A 20,340-nucleotide genomic window follows, 5' to 3' on the forward strand; every position below is an offset into this window, starting at 1 on the left:
CCTCAAACAAGAGATTCTCTCATTGCTTCAAAAACACGCAATAGAACCAGTTCCCTTACAACATCAGGGTACAGGGGTATACTCACTGTACTTCCTAATCCCCAAAAAGGACGGGACTCTAAGACCAATACTCGACCTCAGACCCCTAAATCTGTATATAAACTCAGATCATTTCCATATGATCACTCTTCAACAAGTGCTCACACTACTGCAATAAGGCGATTTCCTTGCCACACTAGATCTCAAGGACGCTTATTTTCACATTACCATACATTCTGCTCACAGGAAGTACCTAAGGTTTATGGTGGACGGACAACACTATCAGTTTACAGTCCTTCCATTCGGGGTGACAACTGCGCCCAGAGTATTCACCAAATGTCTAGCAGTTGTAGCAGCGCATTTCAGAAGACAACAAATTCATGTCTTCCCATATCTAGACGACTGGCTAATAGAAGCCAACTCCTTCAACAAATGCGTTCTACACACTCACCAAACTATTCAACTCTTACACAGCTTGGGATTCACAATAAACTATCCCAAATCTCATCTCCAACCCTCCCACATCTATCAATATCTAGGAGCCACCATAAATACCTCCAAATCCCTAGCATATCCCAGCCCAGCCAGGATAGCCAATATACAAGCTCTGATCGCAAAATTTCAAACCCAACACCCTCTTCCAGCAAGAGTGTTCATGCAACTCATAGGAATGATGGCGTCATGCATCTTCATTGTGCCTTATGCAAGACTACAAATGCGTCCCTTGCAAGAGTGTCTAGCACGTCACTGGAATCAGGCTCACGGACAACTAACAGATCTGGTGTTGGTGGACAGCCGCGCAAATTGCTCTCTTAAATTGTGGAACATAACAAACCTCTCCAAAGAGCGGTGGTTCTTAGAGCCTCTTCCACAGATAGTGCTGACAACAGACGCATCGCTCACAGGATGAGCCCATCTCCTCGGCCACACCACTCAGGGCAAATGGACCACTCAACAGAAAGTGCTTCATATCCATTACCTGGAACTACTGGCAATATTCCTAGCACTAAAATCATTCCAAATACATCTCCAGAACAAAAGTGTTCTCATCCGTACGGACTTGGGAAAAGGGGGTGGTGATGGACAGAGTTTCTGAATGATGCAGAATACTCTTACCAAGTCAAGAGATCATGGTTTTAATCCACCACCGTTTTTTAGCTCACTGCACCATCCCAGCTCAGAACCTGGCTACATGCAAATTAGTCTGTACCTGTCCCAGTGCATGATGGGAACAGGGCAAACCAAACTACCAAGCCAATTCTTATACTGGGAAGGAAACAAGCTTCCGGGGACCGGTTTCTGGCATCACAGCCTTCGTCGGCCCGGCTTGCCTGAATCCTGATGGTGCAATGAGCAAGGGACACGTCTGAGCATACCCTCCCACACTGAGTGTGGATAAAATCGATTTGGGAAAAGGGGGTGGTGATGGACAGAGTTTCTGAATGATGCAGAATACTCTTACCAAGTCAAGAGATCATGGTTTTAATCCACCACCGTTTTTTAGCTCACTGCACCATCCCAGCTCAGAACCTGGCTACATGCAAATTAGTCTGTACCTGTCCCAGTGCATGATGGGAACAGGGCAAACCAAACTACCAAGCCAATTCTTATACTGGGAAGGAAACAAGCTTCCGGGGACCGGTTTCTGGCATCACAGCCTTCGTCGGCCCGGCTTGCCTGAATCCTGATGGTGCAACGAGCAAGGGACTCACGTCTGAGCATACCCTCCCACACTGAGTGTGGATAAAATCGATTTGGGAAAAGGGGGTGGTGATGAACAGAGTTTCTGAATGATGCAGAATACTCTTACCAAGTCAAGAGATCATGGTTTTAATCCACCACCGTTTTTTAGCTCACTGCACCATCCCAGCTCAGAACCTGGCTACATGCAAATTAGTCTGTACCTGTCCGTACGGACAACATGACAGCCATGTATTATATACAAAAACAAGGAGGCACACATTCTCTCCAGCTGTCCCACCTCGCACAGAACATTTGGAGATGGGCCGTTCCCCAGAACATATACCTTCTTGCAGAACTCCTTCCAGGGGTTCACAATCAGATTCCCGACCTGTTAAGTCGACAGACTCAACAGATCCACGAATGGGAATTACACCCACAAGTCCTACTCCCCTTTTTCCAACAATGGGGCCAACCAGACATAGATCTGTTCGCCACACACGAAAACGCAAAATGCCCAACCTTCGCCGCCAGGTTTCCCCACCCACAGTCGAAGGGCAATGCGATATGGATGAACTGGTCAGGCAGATTTGCGTATGCTTTTCCGCCTCTCCCACTCATTCTATTCGTGGTACGCAAGCTCCGGCAACAGTCTCTCAAACTGATCCTAGTAGCTCCCACATAGGCACGCCAGCCCTGGTTCACAACACTGCTGGAACTCTCTCTAGTTCCACACCAAAAACTGCGCCTCTCCCCGTCCTTATTAACTCAGAACCATGGAGAAATCAGACACCCAGATCCAGGTCAACTGAATCTAGCGATCTGGCTCCTGAAGTCCTAGAGTTTCGTTACCTCAACCTACCACCAGACTGCATGAATATTATAAAACAGGCCAGACGACCTACCACTAGAGCCTGCTACGCTGCAAAATGGAAAAGATTTGCCATTTACTGCACTAACAATGATATACGCCCACTGGATGCATCCATCCAGAACATCATTTGCTACTTTCTACACTTGCACAGATGTAATTTAGCGTTCTCATCCATACGTCTCCACCTAGCAGCATTAGCAGCCTACTAACAAAATCGACAACACTTGTCACTATTTAGAGTACCTGCGATTAAAGCCTTCATGGAAGGCCTTAAGAGAATTATTCCGCCCAGATTACCACCCTCTCCAGTGTGGAATCTAAACATTGTTCTTGCAAGGCTCATGGGACCCCCATTTGAACCTATGCATAAATGCGAACTGCAGTTCCTCACATGGAAAGTGGCTTTCCTTATTGCTATCACATCCCTTAGAAGGGTAAGTGAAATCCAGGCTTTAACCATACAAGAACCATTCCTACAATTACACCGCAACAAAGTGGTTCTTAGAACAAATCCGAAATTCCTGCCAAAAGTCATATCACTGTTCCATCTTAACCAATCAGTTGAGCTATCAGTGTTCTTCTCAAATCCGGACTCGGTAGCTCAAAGAGCTCTTCATACCTTAGACGTTAAAAGAGCCCTGCTTTACTACATTGACAGAACCAAATCATTCCGCAAAACCAAACAATTGTTTGTTGCTTTCTCTCCACCACATAAAGTCTACAACACACACCTTCACTAAACACTACTGTGTTGACGTGCAAGCAAAACAACAAGCTTCTCTAGGTCAGGCTGTCCTTAAAACCTTATTCCAAACTGCTGCAACCGATACAGGTGACCACCGCTAGGGGAGACACTGCTATATAGTCTATCCTAAGTGTGTGATCTGCAGCTCATATGCCTCAAACGGAATATGCTACTTACCAGTATGCATCTGTTCTTGGCATGTAGAGCTGCAGAGCCACACACGCCCACCCACCTCCCCGGGACCTGTATCTGTTCCAGCATCGTCTTACTTAGACATTACACATGGACATCTCTCTCTTTTTTACAAACTCCATCATTTCCCATCATGGCGAAAAACAATCTGAGGATGGAGTGGATGCCCATGCGCACTGTAGTCCAAGGGAGGAGTCACCTAACTCGTGACCAAAGACTTCTTCCGAAGACAACAACAACCTGCAAGCATCCGAGCCCAATACCAGATGGCGATCTACTATCCTAAGTGTGTGGCTCTGCAGCTTTACATGCCAAGAACAGATGCATACTGGTAAGTAGCATATTCCTTTTGCATGATCACTCCCACCTTTTTTGGACTGATGCTGCTGGTTTTTCAGCTCAGCAGGCGCACTGAGTCCTGCTATACAGACCTTTGTGCCATTGCTCTGACCTTTTAATAGTATATGTCTGATTGGCTTACCCACAATTGGCTTAAGTTAGCTTACTTAAAAGTCCTAGTATATGTTACCAGGGGTATCCTGGGCCTGTACGTTAGTGTCTCTCATGGTTTGCAGCACTTATTGTGCCACCATGAATGTGACAAAGCAAAGTATGACTCCCAGAACTCCATTGCAGGCTGGCAGAAAAGTTTTCGACTGCTCACCTTACATGGCTATTTGAAGTATTGGCAAAGTCTAGACCTTCCTTTTTTCATATTTATAAGTCACCCCCAATGATGGTCTACTGAGCACAGGGTGCATTATATTAACAAGTTGGACATGTGTCTCTTAACTTTACATGTCCTGATAGTAAGAACCTCACATTCTCTGTTACTGTGGAAAGGCTATTTGCCCCATTGGTGAGTACAGAGTTACATGCTTGATCACTCAGCAGTGCTAACTTCTAAATGGGAATATTAATATGGTACTTCAAGGTATCAAAATATTCATTGGATTAAACCACTTGATTCTCAAATCGTATTTAATCAAACCTTCACACAAATGGCAACTTTAGTAATTGGCCACTTTGTTGCTCACAGCTTTCCAAGGAAGGTTTTTGGTTGCTGGCCACGAGACCGCCTTCTGCCCTCCAGTTGAAAGCGTGAATGACCCTTAGGAAGGAACACAAAGGGCTTGCTGTTTGAAGAATTGTGACCCCCCCTCCCTGGTAGGAAGGCCAAGCATGGTGTGAGCCCAAAAAGCAAGCTTTAAAGGGGAAGCCGCCTTTAAAGGGCAAATGGTTGAGACACACACTTTTGTTCTTGTGGATAGGTTTTTATCGGGGACAGAGTGAAAGCTAAGGTGATGTGGTGCTGTAAAAGAGATGAACATGGCCTTATAGGTAATCCTTTTGTTAATGAGAAGCCAGTGCAACTGCTTAATGTTCTCCTTAGTAAATTGCATTTCTGATGGATACATCTGCTTGTAGACTCCTCACCTTTTGAATTACCCCATGTGCAGCATTCCTCTGAAACTTTTCTCCATAGCTCTTCCACGTCGATGACAACATCAAAATTGAATGGCTCCGCACGCAACTCTGTGGGCCATCATCAGAGCCATAAGAAGACCTCGTTGGCGTGCTGACATCAGTTCCCTTTTTTCCGCGCTGTTGACACGTAACATTTTTTCCCAGGGCTCTCCATTTACGGGAGTTTCTTTGTGGCAGGTTCTGCCTGCAACTGTAGCAGTGTCGCGGCTAACCAGATGTCCAGTTTTAAGCCTTGCAGGGAATGTGGGGGTCCTATGTCAATTACTGACACCATGAGGATTGTTTATGTTGCCTCTCGTCATACTTCGGTGTCGAGGGGTGTTCATCATGCAGACGCATGAATCTGAAGGCCTTAAAAGAGAGGGAGGCTAAGCTGTTTTTGGCAGAGGCGAATAAGCAGAAAAGTAGCTGGAGGAGTTTGAGATCCAAGTTGCTGACTCCGCATACCTCAAAGTCGTCGAGAAAGCATAAAAAGAAGCAGCGCAATGGATCCAGACGTCGGTCGTCGAAGAATGAAACACTGAAATCTGGTTCTACGGTACTCTGACGTCACCGCAAGGATGAAGTCTTTCCTTCCCCTTCACCTCAGGTGACTCCGGCTCAGTCTCCGGCTTTAAGAGTCTCACCGGCACCCAGGAAAGCGACTCCTTCATCACTGTCCACTCTGCCCCCGCCTCCAGGGTCTCGAGCGCCGCAACCGGAACCAGTTAGACTGCCTCCTCGAGCGGTCTCTGAACCGGCGGTACCGGATCCAGGATATCCAGCCTTTCTGGCGCCAGGTACGGATCCTTTCCATTTCCTTAATGCGATGTTTGACATGTTTGCCAGAGCTGCTAACCCTGCTGGTGCGCCGGTTGGCCCCTAGACTAGCAGACTAGACTCATCACCAGATTTGGAGATCTTCAGCAAAAGGCCTTCCAATACAGGAGGTTTGCTCTTATCACTCTGTAATAAGGAAGGCAGCAGATCTGCTGGATTTGCCGTTCCCTACTGCAGAGCTTAAATCCAACATTTTGACAGAAGAGCTCCATTCCCCAACTTTTGTTTCAGAACCTCTGCTACCTTTTAATGAGGCTTTGACTAAACCCATTTTAGAGGTGTGGCAGAAGCCATTGTCTGCCCCTGCGGTGTCCAGATCAGTAGCCAGGTGGTATAAGGTCGCCCCGGGAGATCCTGCTTTCCTTTCCACCACTAAACTCTCAGGAGAATGGTCCAGGCATTGTGCTCATCAAACAGTCTGCAGGCTCTTTCCCATCCATGCCTGCAGATCGAGACTCCAAGAGGATGGAGCAATCGGTAAAGAAAGTGTTTTCTTCGGCCAGTATGGTTCTGAAATCTACAAATGCAACATGCGTGCTGGGTCGCTATATGCACGCTCTGATGGACTTGGCAAGGGAGGTACTCCCCAAGCTTCCAGAGGATGTTCAGGGCCATCTCACGGAAGTATTATCTAATACCCAAGCTGCGGCCCGTCTGGTCTTTCAATCAGGACTTGATACTGCGGACTCTGTCGCTAGAGTAATGGGTTCCTCGGTTGCAACCAGGAGGCACGCTTGAATAAGCGGGTCTGGGTTTTCCCCTGATGAACAGGCCACCCTATTGGATTCGCCTTTTAACGGCTCTTGTCTTTTTGGTGCCAAAGCAGACTCACTGCTACAGCGCTTTAAGGATAGCAGAGCCACAACAAGGTTGTTGGGTCTTCAGTCCCAGCCCAGAGGTTTTGGGTACCGCAGATTTCGCAGGTTTGGCAGGACTTCTCCCTTTCGAGCCAAACAGTAGCAGTCACAACAGCAGCAACGTTTTGCATGGGTCCCAGTCAGTCTGTGCATACTTCTGCCATCTAGTGTTAGGCCTGGATGCGTGCAAGTTGTTTTTCTTTGAAGAAGTATTTTCTAGTCACAAGGTAGTGTGACTCCACCTCTTGCTTGTATTGCCTATAGGCATTAGCTCCATTAAGATTGTTTTCTTTCTGTCATCTGGTTCAGACGTGTATCACCGAGCTCCGCATCAACGCTGTTGCAGTGTTCTCCTCGGGCTTCTCTGGATTCTCTCTCTTCCGTCAATATTGTTTGCTATCGCTGTCCCCTTTCTCGTATCAACTCGATGCGTGATGCCCGGGTCGGGCCTCATTCGACTCCCACTCCCCTTTTCCTACAGCCCGCCCCGGAGGGGTCTCACCCTACTAGACCCCCTACGTATGTTTTCTCCGTGACCACCGTGCCTCGCTTGTGTCTGGAATGGACACTGTTGTCATCAATTTTGCTCTAAATACCCCTGGCCCGATTTCCATCAGGTCTGCAACCTCTTGCCCGAGCATAACAAGGCCCCCTGTGACGCCTGCTGCTCCTTCTATTCGAAGAAGTCTCTTCAAAACCTCCAGGGTCGTAGCCTCGAAATGTCACGCAGAAGAGGAGACAACACCCCAGACCTCTCCAACACCCAGGACTCCGAAGGGGAACATCATCCAGAGTTGTCGACCACCAAGGATGAGATCTACTTGCCCTACCAAAATTCCGTTTCCGACTCTGGAGATCAAAGACCTATTGCCCATTCAATAGGTAGTGAGTATGGTTCCTACTCCACTGCCACCTCGACACCACTGGCACTCCAAGTAGCCCCTACCCTCCAGGGCCAGACAGGCGCTCTCGATGCTCTAAGACAGACATCAAGGCCGCCTCTGGCCTTGGTCAGCACCAAACACCCACTTCCGTCACCACACCTAGCCTCGGCATCTAAGAAGATCTTGAAGATGACGCACTCGGTGCTGAAACTCCCTTCAGTTCTAAAGCCTTCGGCATCGAAGGCTAAATCGCTGCTGGCTCCGAGACCAACGTCAGCCGTCTGCTCCATCGAATCAGTCCTCCAAAAGCCGCAGGGCGAACTTGACGCCCACAAGCAGCACATCATGATCCATCCTCATACCGGTCAGATCCTCGCCCAGCCACCTGTGTCCACTACTCAGACATCGAAGAGGTTGCTCAGCTTTAAGGAAGCTCTTGAGCTTTTACCACAGCCCAAGCAGCGAAAGAGGCATGACAAGGCTATCAGCCCTCTCTGTGCCTCAGACACCTATCACCACATTCTGACATTGGGAAGGAATGACGGCACAGGGGACCCACATGACATGCCCCCTGGGATTCTTATGATTGGGACCGTCCCACCAGCTGACACTTCATCCTACCATGAGAGCTGATTAATGCTCATGTAGACACCTCTTGGGTAGACGGAAAATATATTCCCCCCCCCCCCCCCCCCCCCCTATTTTCTGACCATTTCTTCATCAGGGTTCAATTCCCTCCCAACTTACTGGTGGTGCATACTGCACATAAGAGCTAATGCACAGGGTATCAGTGATGTGACCCCACTGAATAAGGCAAGCAAGCGTATTTACGCATCTGGCAAACTGGTCGCTGTGCAGTGCTAAATCTGTCGGCCTGCATTCCCATTACGAGCTGCCCACTGGGACGAGATGGAGGAGCTCCTCCAGTATCTTCCAGAGGAGTACCACAAAAGAGGGCATGAGCTACTCTTGGAAGGGAAGCTCATCTCAAACACCACAATAGGATGTGCCCTTGATGCTGCATCACTTCCAGCATGCTCATCTGTGCAAATGTTTGGCTCTGTCTTTCTGGCTTAAAGCCGGACGTCCAACAGCACATCCTCAACCTGCACCTGTTTGGCCCTAGGTTGATGAGATGCTAGAAAAGATTAAAACAATGGCACCAAGACCGCAAAGGCTATGTGTACCCTCCAGATGCTTATCCTTCATGGGTCCTTTCGCAAATCAGCCTGCCGTGGTGGCTCCAATACCACCTCACCAGACACCACCTCTTCCTTTCAGCATCAACAGTCTCAGCAACCCTCCGCAAGGGGCTACTTCCATGTCACATACCGGGGTAATAGCTCCAAGGGTCGAAGCAAAAGCCTTTCCCCAAAGGAATTGCCCCGGCCAGGTAGTGATTTGCCGACCCTTCCTCCCGATCACACAAACCTGTCGAAGTCGACTTCAGAGATTCTTCCCCGCCTGTAGCTCGTCCACTCAGATAAATGGACATTAGACATCCGACACAGTTACTGTTGGAGCTCATTTTCATGCCTTCCAACATACCACCTTGCAGACCCTCTCCACACAGCACCAACACCTTGTCCAGGAGGAGGTTGGCACTCTCCTTGTCACAGGTACAATAAAGGCAGTGCCACAACACCTACAGGGCACAGGGGTGTATTCCTATTACTTTCTCATTCCCAAGGAGGATGGGTCCCCCAGCCCCCTCAACGAATACGGCCTACACCACATACTTTCACACAGCTCTATTGTGTGGATATAACACACAAATAAACCAATGTTGGCCAGGCTGTACTCAGTATGCTTTTTTCAGTCTACTGCAACACCCACAGGCTGCCACCGCTTATGGGAGGACTGCTATACAGTCCATACACAACATACTACAGCTACATATGCCTCAAACAGAAAATATTCCTTAGCATCAGTTTATGGCATGTAGTGCTGTAGATTCACATGTACCCACCCTCCTCCCTGGAAGCCTCTGGCTGTTGCAGTGATCATTCATCCTTCCTTTCCTCCAGGGTCATCTCTCTCTCTCTCTATCGCATTGCTCCATCTCATTCTCATCTGAAGTGCAGAAAACAATCTAACAATGGAGTCGATGCTGATGCGCATTACCACCGAGAGGAGTCACTGCACCTTGTGACTTAAGAAGACTTCTTCGGAAAAAACAACTTGCACACATCCGGGCCCAGGACTAGATGGCAGGAGTATGCACAGCGTATGAATCTACAGCACTACGTGCCACAAACAGATGCTTACAGGGTAAGTAACATTTTCCTTTCCTCTATTCAAGCTTCCCAGCTTTGCTTGTTTTTGAAAATTCACTATAGCAGTGGGCCTAGTCGACCCTTACCAGTTTCTCCCTTATTTCAACTCTGTGCCTATCAGGGATGTACTGTGTTCCCCTCGTTCAACTTAAGTCTGCAGGCATCTGTAGAGGACTTGCAAAGGAAATCGTGCCCTGCCCTTCTGTAGCTCCCACATGCTGTGCACCTCCAACCGAGAAGGTAAATGAAATTCATTTACATGCAATTACCAACACCCTTATAATGAGGCTTACAATTTATTTTCCCATTTTAAAGCAAACACACAAGGTTGCGGTTTCTGAAGGCACAGAGTCTATCAAAATATCAGCAGTATCTAGCAGAGGAAAACCAGGGGAGCCATGCAGAAAAAGTTGGGTTTCCAGAAGGCAGTAACTTTGCTTAAGACCAGTTTTAGTTGAGAAGTAACTTTCACTCAGGCCAGACAAACCTGGGACAGTCACCTTCCTTATATCCGCATGAGCTGCGGGCAGTAACCTTCGTTCAGGACAGTCAGAGCTGTGAGTAGTAACATTGAACCGGGGAAGCATAGCTGTGGCCAGTAACGCTTCACTCAAGTCAGTTGAAGCTACAAGCAACAGACTGTGTACAGGCCAGGCAAAGCACTAGGCAGCAACCTTGATTCAGGCCAGATGGAGCTGCAGGCATTTAGCATTGTTCAGACCAGATGGAGCGCTATGGCACTAACCTTTGTTCTAGTAAAATGCTGGGCAGTAACCTTCAGTCCAGATAGAGCTATGGGCAGTAACCTCGGTTCGAGGCATATGAGCTGCAGAATTCACACTCTGCATAGATCGCCATATGGTGTTGGGCTCGGATGCTTGCACCTCGTTGTTGTGTTGGAAGAAGTCTTTGTAGTCACGAGATAGGTGACTCCTCCCTTGGACGACAGTGCGCATGGGCATCGACTCTATCCTCATATTGTTTTTTTCCGTCATCGGGTTCGGATGTAACTTCAGTGCTTCAGTACCTTGTTGTTCTCAACCTTTCGATGCGCAAACCATCGCAAACTCGAAGGGTATTATTTTCATTCGCGTGCCTTTCGACGCGCTAACTCGCAAACTCAGTTCCGGTCGTCGACGTGGGCTGCTGGGCCTATCGACACCATTCGGGCCTACGGCTAATGGAAAGGACTCCATTTAAAAAATCCCCCCAGTGTGGAGCTAAATTCCCACACACTGACCAACACAAGGTTTGCAACCTCTGTCTCTCGCCTGACCACGAGGAGAACAATTCCCAAGCCTGCGCCTCCTTCCGCTCCAAGAAGACTATCCGTGATCTCCGGGCTCGACGGCACGTCATGGCGTAACCGGCTGCTCCGGTGCCAGAGGACATCTTTGATGAAGGCCCTGACGTTCCAAAGGCAGAGGATTCGGAGGATCTCAATATCGTATCCGAAGCAGATGACTCAGACGGCCACATCACTCCACGTCAACGAGTGAGTACAACTGCCCCTGCCCCAACCTGAAAAGCAAAAGGCTCCGGTCAAGACTGCGCCTGCAGGCCCTAGTCGCGACCGAAAGAAAACTTAAGAAGCCCCGCCCCCGTGCCCGGTTCCGAAGACAAAGGAGAAGCCTTTTGGCAGCTTGGGACCAAGCAAGCTGCACGCCAGTGCCCCAAAAACATCGTCGGCACCGAAAGCGGGAACACATCCTACTCCCGCGGGCTCCAAAAAGGTCTCGGCACCAAGTACCTCGACACCCAAAGAACACAAGGCCTCGGAACCGAAGACACTTCGAAAACCTTCGGATCCACAAAAGATTTCGGACACGACACCGAAGCCGAAGGACACACAAACCCCTTCTAAGGCTACAATCCGAAATCAAAACCGCATTCGGAACCGAAAAAATTGGCGCCGACGACTACCATGGAAGAGGAAGAACTATTTCTGCCGGATCCGAAGCAAAAAAACTCTCCAGGTGGACCCTAAAACAGGACATATTGTTAGCAATCCACACAAGAAGAGGAAATTGGACACCCCACACATCCCTGAGGTGCCTGTGAAGAAAAGAGGCTGCAACTTCACCTTTAAGACCCTCTTTTCCTGTTCTTCCTCCTAAGCCTACCTCTCCAAAGTCTCCCATACTTCCCCCATATTCACCACCACCACAGGATGATGATGACCTAGGGGGTGGGGAGAGGAAATAAAGACCCTTTCAATGATCCTGATGATGACAACAACATACCACCAGACCCATGAGACAACTACAATGTCCATGTAGATCCTCCAGATCTTCCTGATCCAGATGCATACCCCACTAGACAGTCTTCCCCAGATTACAACATTGTGTTTAGTCAGCTTATTGATTGGGCTGCCCAATATCATGGCGTCCAAATGCATTCAGACCCCACAGAGGAAGACTTCCTAGTGGACACTTTTGCACAGACACTAAAGACGGTACAAACACTACCCATGCTCAAAGGTGTCATTAAACATGCTCCAGATATATTCAAAGACCCAGTCAGGACCAGAATAATGAATCCTCGGATTGATAAAAAATATAAACCCGCCCCTAATGATCCCACCCACTCCCCTTAGATTCCCTGGTTGTGTCCAATGCCAGAAAGCGTGCTAACTCTCAAACCTCCGGTGAAGCTCCACCTCCAGACAAAGAGTTTAAATTACTAGATGCTTCAGGTAAACGAGTGGCCTCCCAGGCAGCTAATCACTGGAGGATAGCCAATGCACAAGCATTACTTGCCAGTTACAATAGGGCTCACTATGACGAACTCGAGACCCTCATGCAGCACTTGCCTGACCAATACAAAGTAAAAGCCAATGATCTGATTCAGGAAGGCAAGTTGATCACCAACGCATCCATTAAATGTGCACTCGATGCAGATCTAGATCATTCAATACCAGTGTTTTACTACGAAGGCATGCCTGGTTGCGCATTTTTGGGTTCAAACAGGAAGTACAAACCACTATCCTGAATCAACTGTTCAATCAGGAACAACTTTTTGGCCCAGTTGTGGACACAGCTTTAGAAAAAATCAAAAAAAGTCAAGGAGACTGCAAAATCCATAGGAGCATTACAGTCTCCATCTACACAAGGCTCCTCTCACCGCTCCTTTTATAGAGGTGCATCCAAAACAATCAGTACAGACACTGCTGCTTCCTCCTATAAAAATCCCACACAAACATCCCCGAAAGGGGGATATTTTAGAGGTTGATACAGGGGAAATAACAACAAGGGAAGAGGCCTAGGTATCAACACTCATGCCTCTCCCACTAACAAACAGTGACTTCCCTCCAGACCATTCCACTCCGGTCGGAGGGAGACTCTCACAGTTCCTACCTGTCTGGAATTCCATCACCACAGACAAGTGGGTAAGACAAATTATCCAGTATGGTTACTGCCTGGAACTTACTGCATCTCCCCCCAACATACCACCCAAACAGCGTCCAATGTCTGCGGAATATCTAACGTTCCTCAAACAGGAGGTTCTCTCACTGCTTCAAAAGCATGCAATAGAACCAGTCCCCATACAGCATCAAGGAACAGGGGTCTACTCCCTGTATTTCCTAATCCCCCAAAAAGATTACTCTCAGACCAATACTGGACCTGCGACCTCTCAATCTCTACATACAGTCCGATCATTTCCACATGATCACTCTTCAACAAGTCCTTCCACTGCTTCAACAAGGCGACTTCCTTGCCACATTAGACCTCAAGGACGCCTACTTCCATATTCCCATACACCCTGCTCACAGGAAATATCTAAGGTTTACAGTGGACGGCCAACACTGTCAGTTCAAGGTTCTCCCATTCGGAGTCACCACAGCACCCAGGGTATTCACAAAGTATCTTGCGGTAGTAGCAGCACACCTGAGAAGGCAGCAGATCCATGTGTTTCCATACCTGGACGGCTGGCTAATAAAAGCCAAGTCATACAGCCAGTGTGTTCAGCACACTTGCCAAACGAATCAGCTACTTCACGACTTGGGGTTCACATTAAACTACACCAAGTCGCACCTTCAACCCTCCTACCTTCATCAGTATCTACGAGCCACAATAGACCCTTCCAAAGCTCTAGCATACCCCAATCCAACCAGGATAGCCAGTATGCAAACCCTAGTCACAAATTTTCAACCCCAACATTCTCTCCCAGCTCGAGTGTTTATGCAGCTCATAGGCCTCTTGCATTTTTCATTGTGCCTCACGCAAGACTTCAGATGCGCCCTCTACAGAAATGCTTAGCACACCAGTGGAACCAGGCTCAAGGTCAACTTACAGATCTGGTGTTGGTAGACAGCCGCACACGTCGCTCTCTGCAGTGGTGGAACACACAAAACCTTTCCAGAGGCCGGCCGTTCCTAGAGCCAGTTCCACAAATAGTGCGAACAGCGGACGCATCACTCACCGGCTGGGGAGCCCATCTCCTAAACCATACAATTCAGGGCAGGTGGACCTCTCAACAAAAAGTGCTCCACATCCATCACCTAGAATTACTGGCAATCTTTCTAGCGTTAAAGTCATTCCAAGCACATCTTCTCAACAAGACTGTCCTAGTCCGCACCAACAATATGACAGCAATGTATTACATACAAAAACAAGGAGGGGCACATTCTTTGCAACCGTCTCATCTTGCGCAAAGTATATGGAGATGGGCCATTCCACAGAACATATATCTTCTTGCAGAACATCTTCCAGGAGTGAACAATCAGTTTGCAGATCTGTTGAGTCATCAAACTCAGCAGATACACGAATGGGAACTTCATCCGCAAGTTCTTCAGCCCATTTTCCAGATGTGGGGCCACCCAGACATAGATCTGTTCGCCACACACGAAAACGCAAAATGCACAACCTTTGCCGCCAGGTTCCCACACCCGTTGTCCAAGGGCAATGCGATATGGATGAACTGGTCAGGCAGATTTGCGTACGCTTTTCTGCCACTTCCGTTCATTCAGCTAGTAGTACGCAAGCTCAAACAACAGTCTCTCAAAATGATCCTAGTTGCTCCCACATGAGCATCGCAACCATGGTTCAGAACACTCCTCGAACTCTCAGTAGTTCCGCACCAAAAACTACGTCTCTCCCCACAACTGTTGACGCAGAACTATGGAGAGTTAAGGCACCCAGATCCAGCACAACTGAATCTAGCAATCTGGCTCCAGAAGTCCTAGTTTGTTTGCCTCAACCTCCCACCCTACTGTATTAACATTATTAAAGAAGCCAGATGCCCCACTACTAGAGCTTGCTATGCAGCTAAATGGAAAAAAATTCATTTACTGCAATAACAACAAAATTGACCCGCTAGATGCTTCATTTCAGAACATCATTTGTTATTTGCTGCATCTACAAATATGCAATCTAGCATACTCTTCTATAAGATTACATCTGGCTGTCCTTGCCGCCTACCTACAAAACAGACAACATTTGTCAATGTTTAGAGTACCCGCTATCAAAGCCTTTATGGAAGGCCTTAAAAGAATAATCCCTCCTACACTGCCATCCTCTCCAGTGTGGAATCTAAACATTGTCCTTACTAGACTCATGGGTCCCCCATTTGAGCCTCTACACAAATGTGAAATGCAGATACTTACATGGAAAGTAGCTTTCCTTGTCGCAGTCGTCTCTCAGGAGAGCGAGTGAGATCCAGGCTTTAACCATACAAGAACCATTCTTACAAATACAACGCAACAAGGTGGTTCTTAGGACAAATCCGAACTTCCTTCTCAAAGTAATCTCTGCTTTTCACCTTACTCAATCTGTAGAGTTACCAGTGTTTTTCTAAAACCCAGATTCCGTAGCAGAGAGAGCTCTTCACACACTTGATGTCAAAAGGGCTATACTTTATTACATTGATAGAACTGAACCTTTCTGGAAAACAAACCAATTGTTCGTGGCTTTCTCTCCCCCTCATAAAGGCAATCCAATCTCCAAAGCTGGCATTGCCAGGTGGATAGTTAAAAGCATTCAAATATGCTACCAGAAAGCTAAACACACATTGACAATTCCCCTAGAGCGCACTCAACATGCAAAGTAGGGGCTTCCATGGCATTCTTAGGGAAATTTCCCCTAGAAGACATCTGTAAGGCAGCAACATGGTCTACCACACACACCTTCACCAAACACTATTGTGTAGATGTGCAGGTGAAGCAACAAGCTCAGTAGGCCAAGCTGTTCTTAAAACACTTTTTCAAACCACTGCAACAGATACAGGTGACCACCGCTAGGGGAGACACTGCTGTACAGTCTATGCACAGTGTGAATTCTGCAGCTCATATGCCTCGAACAGAAAATGCTACTTACCAGTATGCATCTGTTCTGGGCATGTAGAGCTGCAGAATCTCACACGCCCAAACACCTCTCCTCAACGTGTATCTGTTCCAGTATTATCTTACTTAGATACATTACACATGAACATCTTTTCTTTTTCTTACAAACTCCATCATTTCCCATCATGGCGAAAAACAATCAGAGGATGGAGTCGATGCTCATGCGCACTGTCGTCCAAGGGAGGAGTCACCGATCTCGTGACTACAAAGACTTCTTCCAAGACAACAAGGTGCAAGCATCCAAGCCCAACACCAGATGGCGATCTATGCACAGTGTGAGATTCTGCAGCTCTACATGCCAAGAACAGATGCATACTGGTAAGTAGCATTTTCATTCTGATCTGATAGAGCTGTGTGCAGTTCCTTCTACAGGGCAGCCATAGCTGTGGGCAGTAACCTTCTGGTCCTATAAAGCTGTCGGCAGTTCCTTTAACACAGTGGTAAAAAAAGGACGGGATCGGAGGAGCAAGAAGTGCTCATACTTTATTTAATTTATGAAAAACCGTTCCCCTACTTTTTGTGAAAGCGCAACCGTCTTGGAAAGGTTAATTCTAATAAAATGCTTCAGCATAAGTATCATTCAGGGAGTCCTCTGTGCTGTTAAACCGCAGGTAGGCAGACAGCTAAACAATAAACAAGCCTTCTTGCCAGGGTGCCTGTTTGCCTTAAAGAAATGCAAATCTGCACAATTGGTTAATCTGCAAATGTGGGTGCTTGAGAGTTTGTACTGGCTTTAATTGATCGAATCTCCTGAAGCTTTGTGATGAGTCTTTTTGAGTGGTATTGCAGGGAGTTACTAGCTGAGCTGAGACGTGATTGCTTCGAAGGGACAGCTATATAAAAAATTGTAGTGCGTAGTCTGGGTATTACTAAAATCTATATTTTGGACTCATCAATTTATCTTAAACGTTTTTGTGCATTTTGTAGCAGGCTGTCTTATAGTGTGTGTAATGCAAGTTTGAAATAATGACTTGCATATTCACAGTGATTTATATCACAGGCTGGGATCTTGTAGCACTAAAAATACACAAGTCACTGTTCGCCACTGCACCAACCAAAATGTAATTCTGTGGGTCTCTGGTTCGGGATACAGACCTCTGCAGTGCATTAACGAAGAGAGGTTTCAAAACTTACTATAGTGCATTTGCCACTGATAAACTTGAGTTTTTTTCTTTGCCATTTAAGATGTGCGCTATTTTATGTGTAGCCACCTGGAGATATTTTTGTATGTAGTTACAGAATATTTTGGTTTTTTTGCCACACTTTTGGCCCTGCCCCTATGCTCACTGACCCCGCCCCACTGCCTGCAGAATCAAAGTTCCCACACTTTTTTAATGCACTTCGACCGCTGCTTCTAGAGGGCCGCCAGAGTTGTGGCAGTAACCATGTTCATGCTAGGAAGAGCTGCTTATAATTGCACCTGTCAGGCATGTGACTTTGTGGGGTATGATGAAATGTGGTTTAGGCGTTCCTGGAACTCATTCTCCTTGGAGGATCCTGTAATGCTTATATTGGGACTGAAGTGAATGTTTTTTTTTTACCTTTTTACAGCACGTTAACAATGAATCGTCTGAGTCCATCTTGATTTTCCTGCCATACTGTTCTTTTTCACAGCTGTTCTGGGGTCTCTGCCTTTCTTACCTGCCTGTCCTCCTCTATCCAGCAGGGCTCCTATGCTGCCTCTCACCTCTCCTCTGTCTCCTACTGCCTACAGCCTACTAAAGGGCCCTTGGCGTGTGAGGATCCTGGCGCCACTCAGGGCATCAGTGTCTCGCTCTCTAACTGCTTTCTCAGCCGGCACGGCTCCTTGCCCATGCATTCGGTGAGTCTCTGCAGCTTGCTCTTCTCCAGCCTTCTGTGTTCCTTCTTCCCTTCTCATTGTTTGTCAAGTGTAACTGTAGCGACACTGAGGATGCAGGGTCTCCGCATCCTTGACCCCCTTCTATGTCAGCGCCTCTTCGGTCTGCAAACCTTGATCCTACCTGCTCCTTGCACACCTCCCAAACCTCCTGAGATCACCATGCGAGGTGGGCTTTGGGTGAGGTGGACACTTGCTTGCGGTGGGCCCTATTAGCAAATAGTCTGAGACCGAGTTTGGCGCACCTCAAAAACGATTTTCGAGCACAACTTAAAAAAAGGTGTGAAGTTGGGAAATGTTTTGCATCCTCTGCAGTTATATTGATAAGTAATAATGTTTTTCTGTGCACTCCAAAGATACCTGTTGTAAGTTTGAAAGAATTGAAATAATGCCACTCTAATTATGGCTCGCGATAGCTCTGTGACCTATGAGTGTTTTAGGTTTGGAAACACACCATCTAATGTTTACTATATCAAATTATTCATTCAGTGTACACAAGGTCCTATTTCTGTTTTGTATAATTTGGCATTAAAAGACACACATACTGTGTACCAGCACACAATCGTGCAAATGCATCTGGAGGCAGACAGATGCATTCAATTGCAGACCAGTAGACATTAAAACACCCTCATAACGCACACACGTTTTTCCTTTGCAAGTCTTTGTTTAAAAATGTCTTGATGCACTTCAGAGTGGATGTCTGTGCTCACAGTAATTCATGAACAGATTGCACGTGAGCAGACTGTAAATCCAGCAGTGGAGACGCAGGACTAGCTCCACCCCAGAAATGTAGGGAACTTACTTGGTGTTCATAGACTGTCTTTCACTGAAGGCTTAGGCTAAGAAACTTTTCCAATCTGGAAGTCCTTAGCTTGGACGGTGGTGCACTTGCATATACTGTGCAGGAATGTGCTGTGTCCTCAATTCACACTTGCTTTATTCATACACATGTCCGCAAGCACACCACTGTAACCCCGGCTGCTCCAGTAGGAAGCGATTCGAATATTGAAGGGTGAGACAACAGCAGGATTATGCATGCCCTCCAATCCCAAACCAAGCTTAGTTCTCCAGCCTCTTATCATTCCAGGAAAAATCCACATCTCTGCTCCAGGGTAGGCAAAAGATGTACTGCACTTGCCAAACCTATGTATATGTTACAGATCCTAAACCCAGCAACATAGGCAGTGTACTGCACAAAGTCATTTGGGCTGGCACCTTGCACCGGCGAATTTTGATATTTTTTTTTCCATAGCAAGTTTTCTGACTTTACCCCTGCAAAGTTGTTCTCCGATTAGTGAGACTTTTTTTTTTTACCGCATAAAAAGATAATTTTCGGTCTAATAAAGCCCATCCATGCTGTAATTTGCATGCATACTTTGTCTTTCGGGGCCTTTATCTTTGGCTAAGCTTCTATACACAAAATGGCATTGTACAGGAGGAATGCAGCAGAAAAGCACTACGGTTTGCAGCATAAATGTTTTCTTGGTTCACTTGCTGTACATCATTGTGGCATCTAGTGATGGGGTCTGGAATTGGTTTCTTTCTAGTCCTTTTTCCAAACCCTTTGCCCTCCTCCTCTTTGTAGGTGTTATAGTAGACTATTTTGTACAGTGTCCCTCCTGTCTTGACATTAGCTGTACTTCCGGAAGCCTTCTGTATAGTCAAGATCATCAGATTATTTTTTCTGCTGTGGAGTCTGGAAGCAAAGTCTGGCATTCCAGTGCCTTGGAAGCGTTAAAGACTGGATTAATTGAGAAAACACGGAAAGGGAACAGAAAATACCGTGAAGAAAATGCAGGAACTACATGAGACGTTAAGGGAAGTGACACACACAGAGGAAAATTATTTTCGTTTCGTTTTTCCCTGCTAAGACCTCAACTGCATGGCTCGGAGAATGCTCATCTGAAAAGTTGGAGGTATTGATGATGAACCATACCCTCATTAGGTACTACCCAAAGTGCTACCGCAGGTTTGCCCAGAAGGACAGCCACAAGGTGAGTAATGTCTTCCAAACGATCACCGATTGAAGGAGTGAGATGTGTTTGTACAGTTCCTACCCAATACCTTGTAATCCAGCGATCAACAATGGTGGTCACACAACACCATGACATAGTCACAGCATAAACGACCCACCCTAGAGTACCAAGAGCAAGGGCAGTTTGAGCAGGGCTCCTTCCAAGACTCATAACCCTCATGGTGTGGCAGGACCTAGATACTGATTTACCGGAGGTGGCGCTCGATGCTCACACCTCAATGCCCTCACTGTCTCATGGCATTGTAGTCTATAA

General features: G+C 47.1%; 1 protein-coding gene across 3 annotated transcripts in view; it reads left to right on the plus strand.

Moving 5' to 3' along the window:
• The window catches only part of RAPGEF1 (Rap guanine nucleotide exchange factor 1), a 703,893-nt gene that overhangs the window by 396,916 nt on the left and 286,637 nt on the right, over positions 1 to 20,340 (plus strand). The window contains exon 11 of one of the 3 annotated variants that reach the window (XM_085613927.1): positions 17,858 to 18,016. The exons of the other annotated variants lie outside the window; for them this stretch is intronic. Within the exon in view, the coding sequence (XP_085470053.1) occupies positions 17,858 to 18,016 (159 nt within the window). The remainder of the gene's footprint in view (positions 1 to 17,857; positions 18,017 to 20,340) is intronic. 3 annotated transcript variants of the gene reach the window in all.

Source organism: Triturus cristatus, chromosome 1_2 (assembly GCF_964204655.1).
Source record: "Triturus cristatus chromosome 1_2, aTriCri1.1, whole genome shotgun sequence".
In the NCBI taxonomy this organism is placed as follows: Eukaryota; Metazoa; Chordata; class Amphibia; order Caudata; family Salamandridae; genus Triturus; species Triturus cristatus.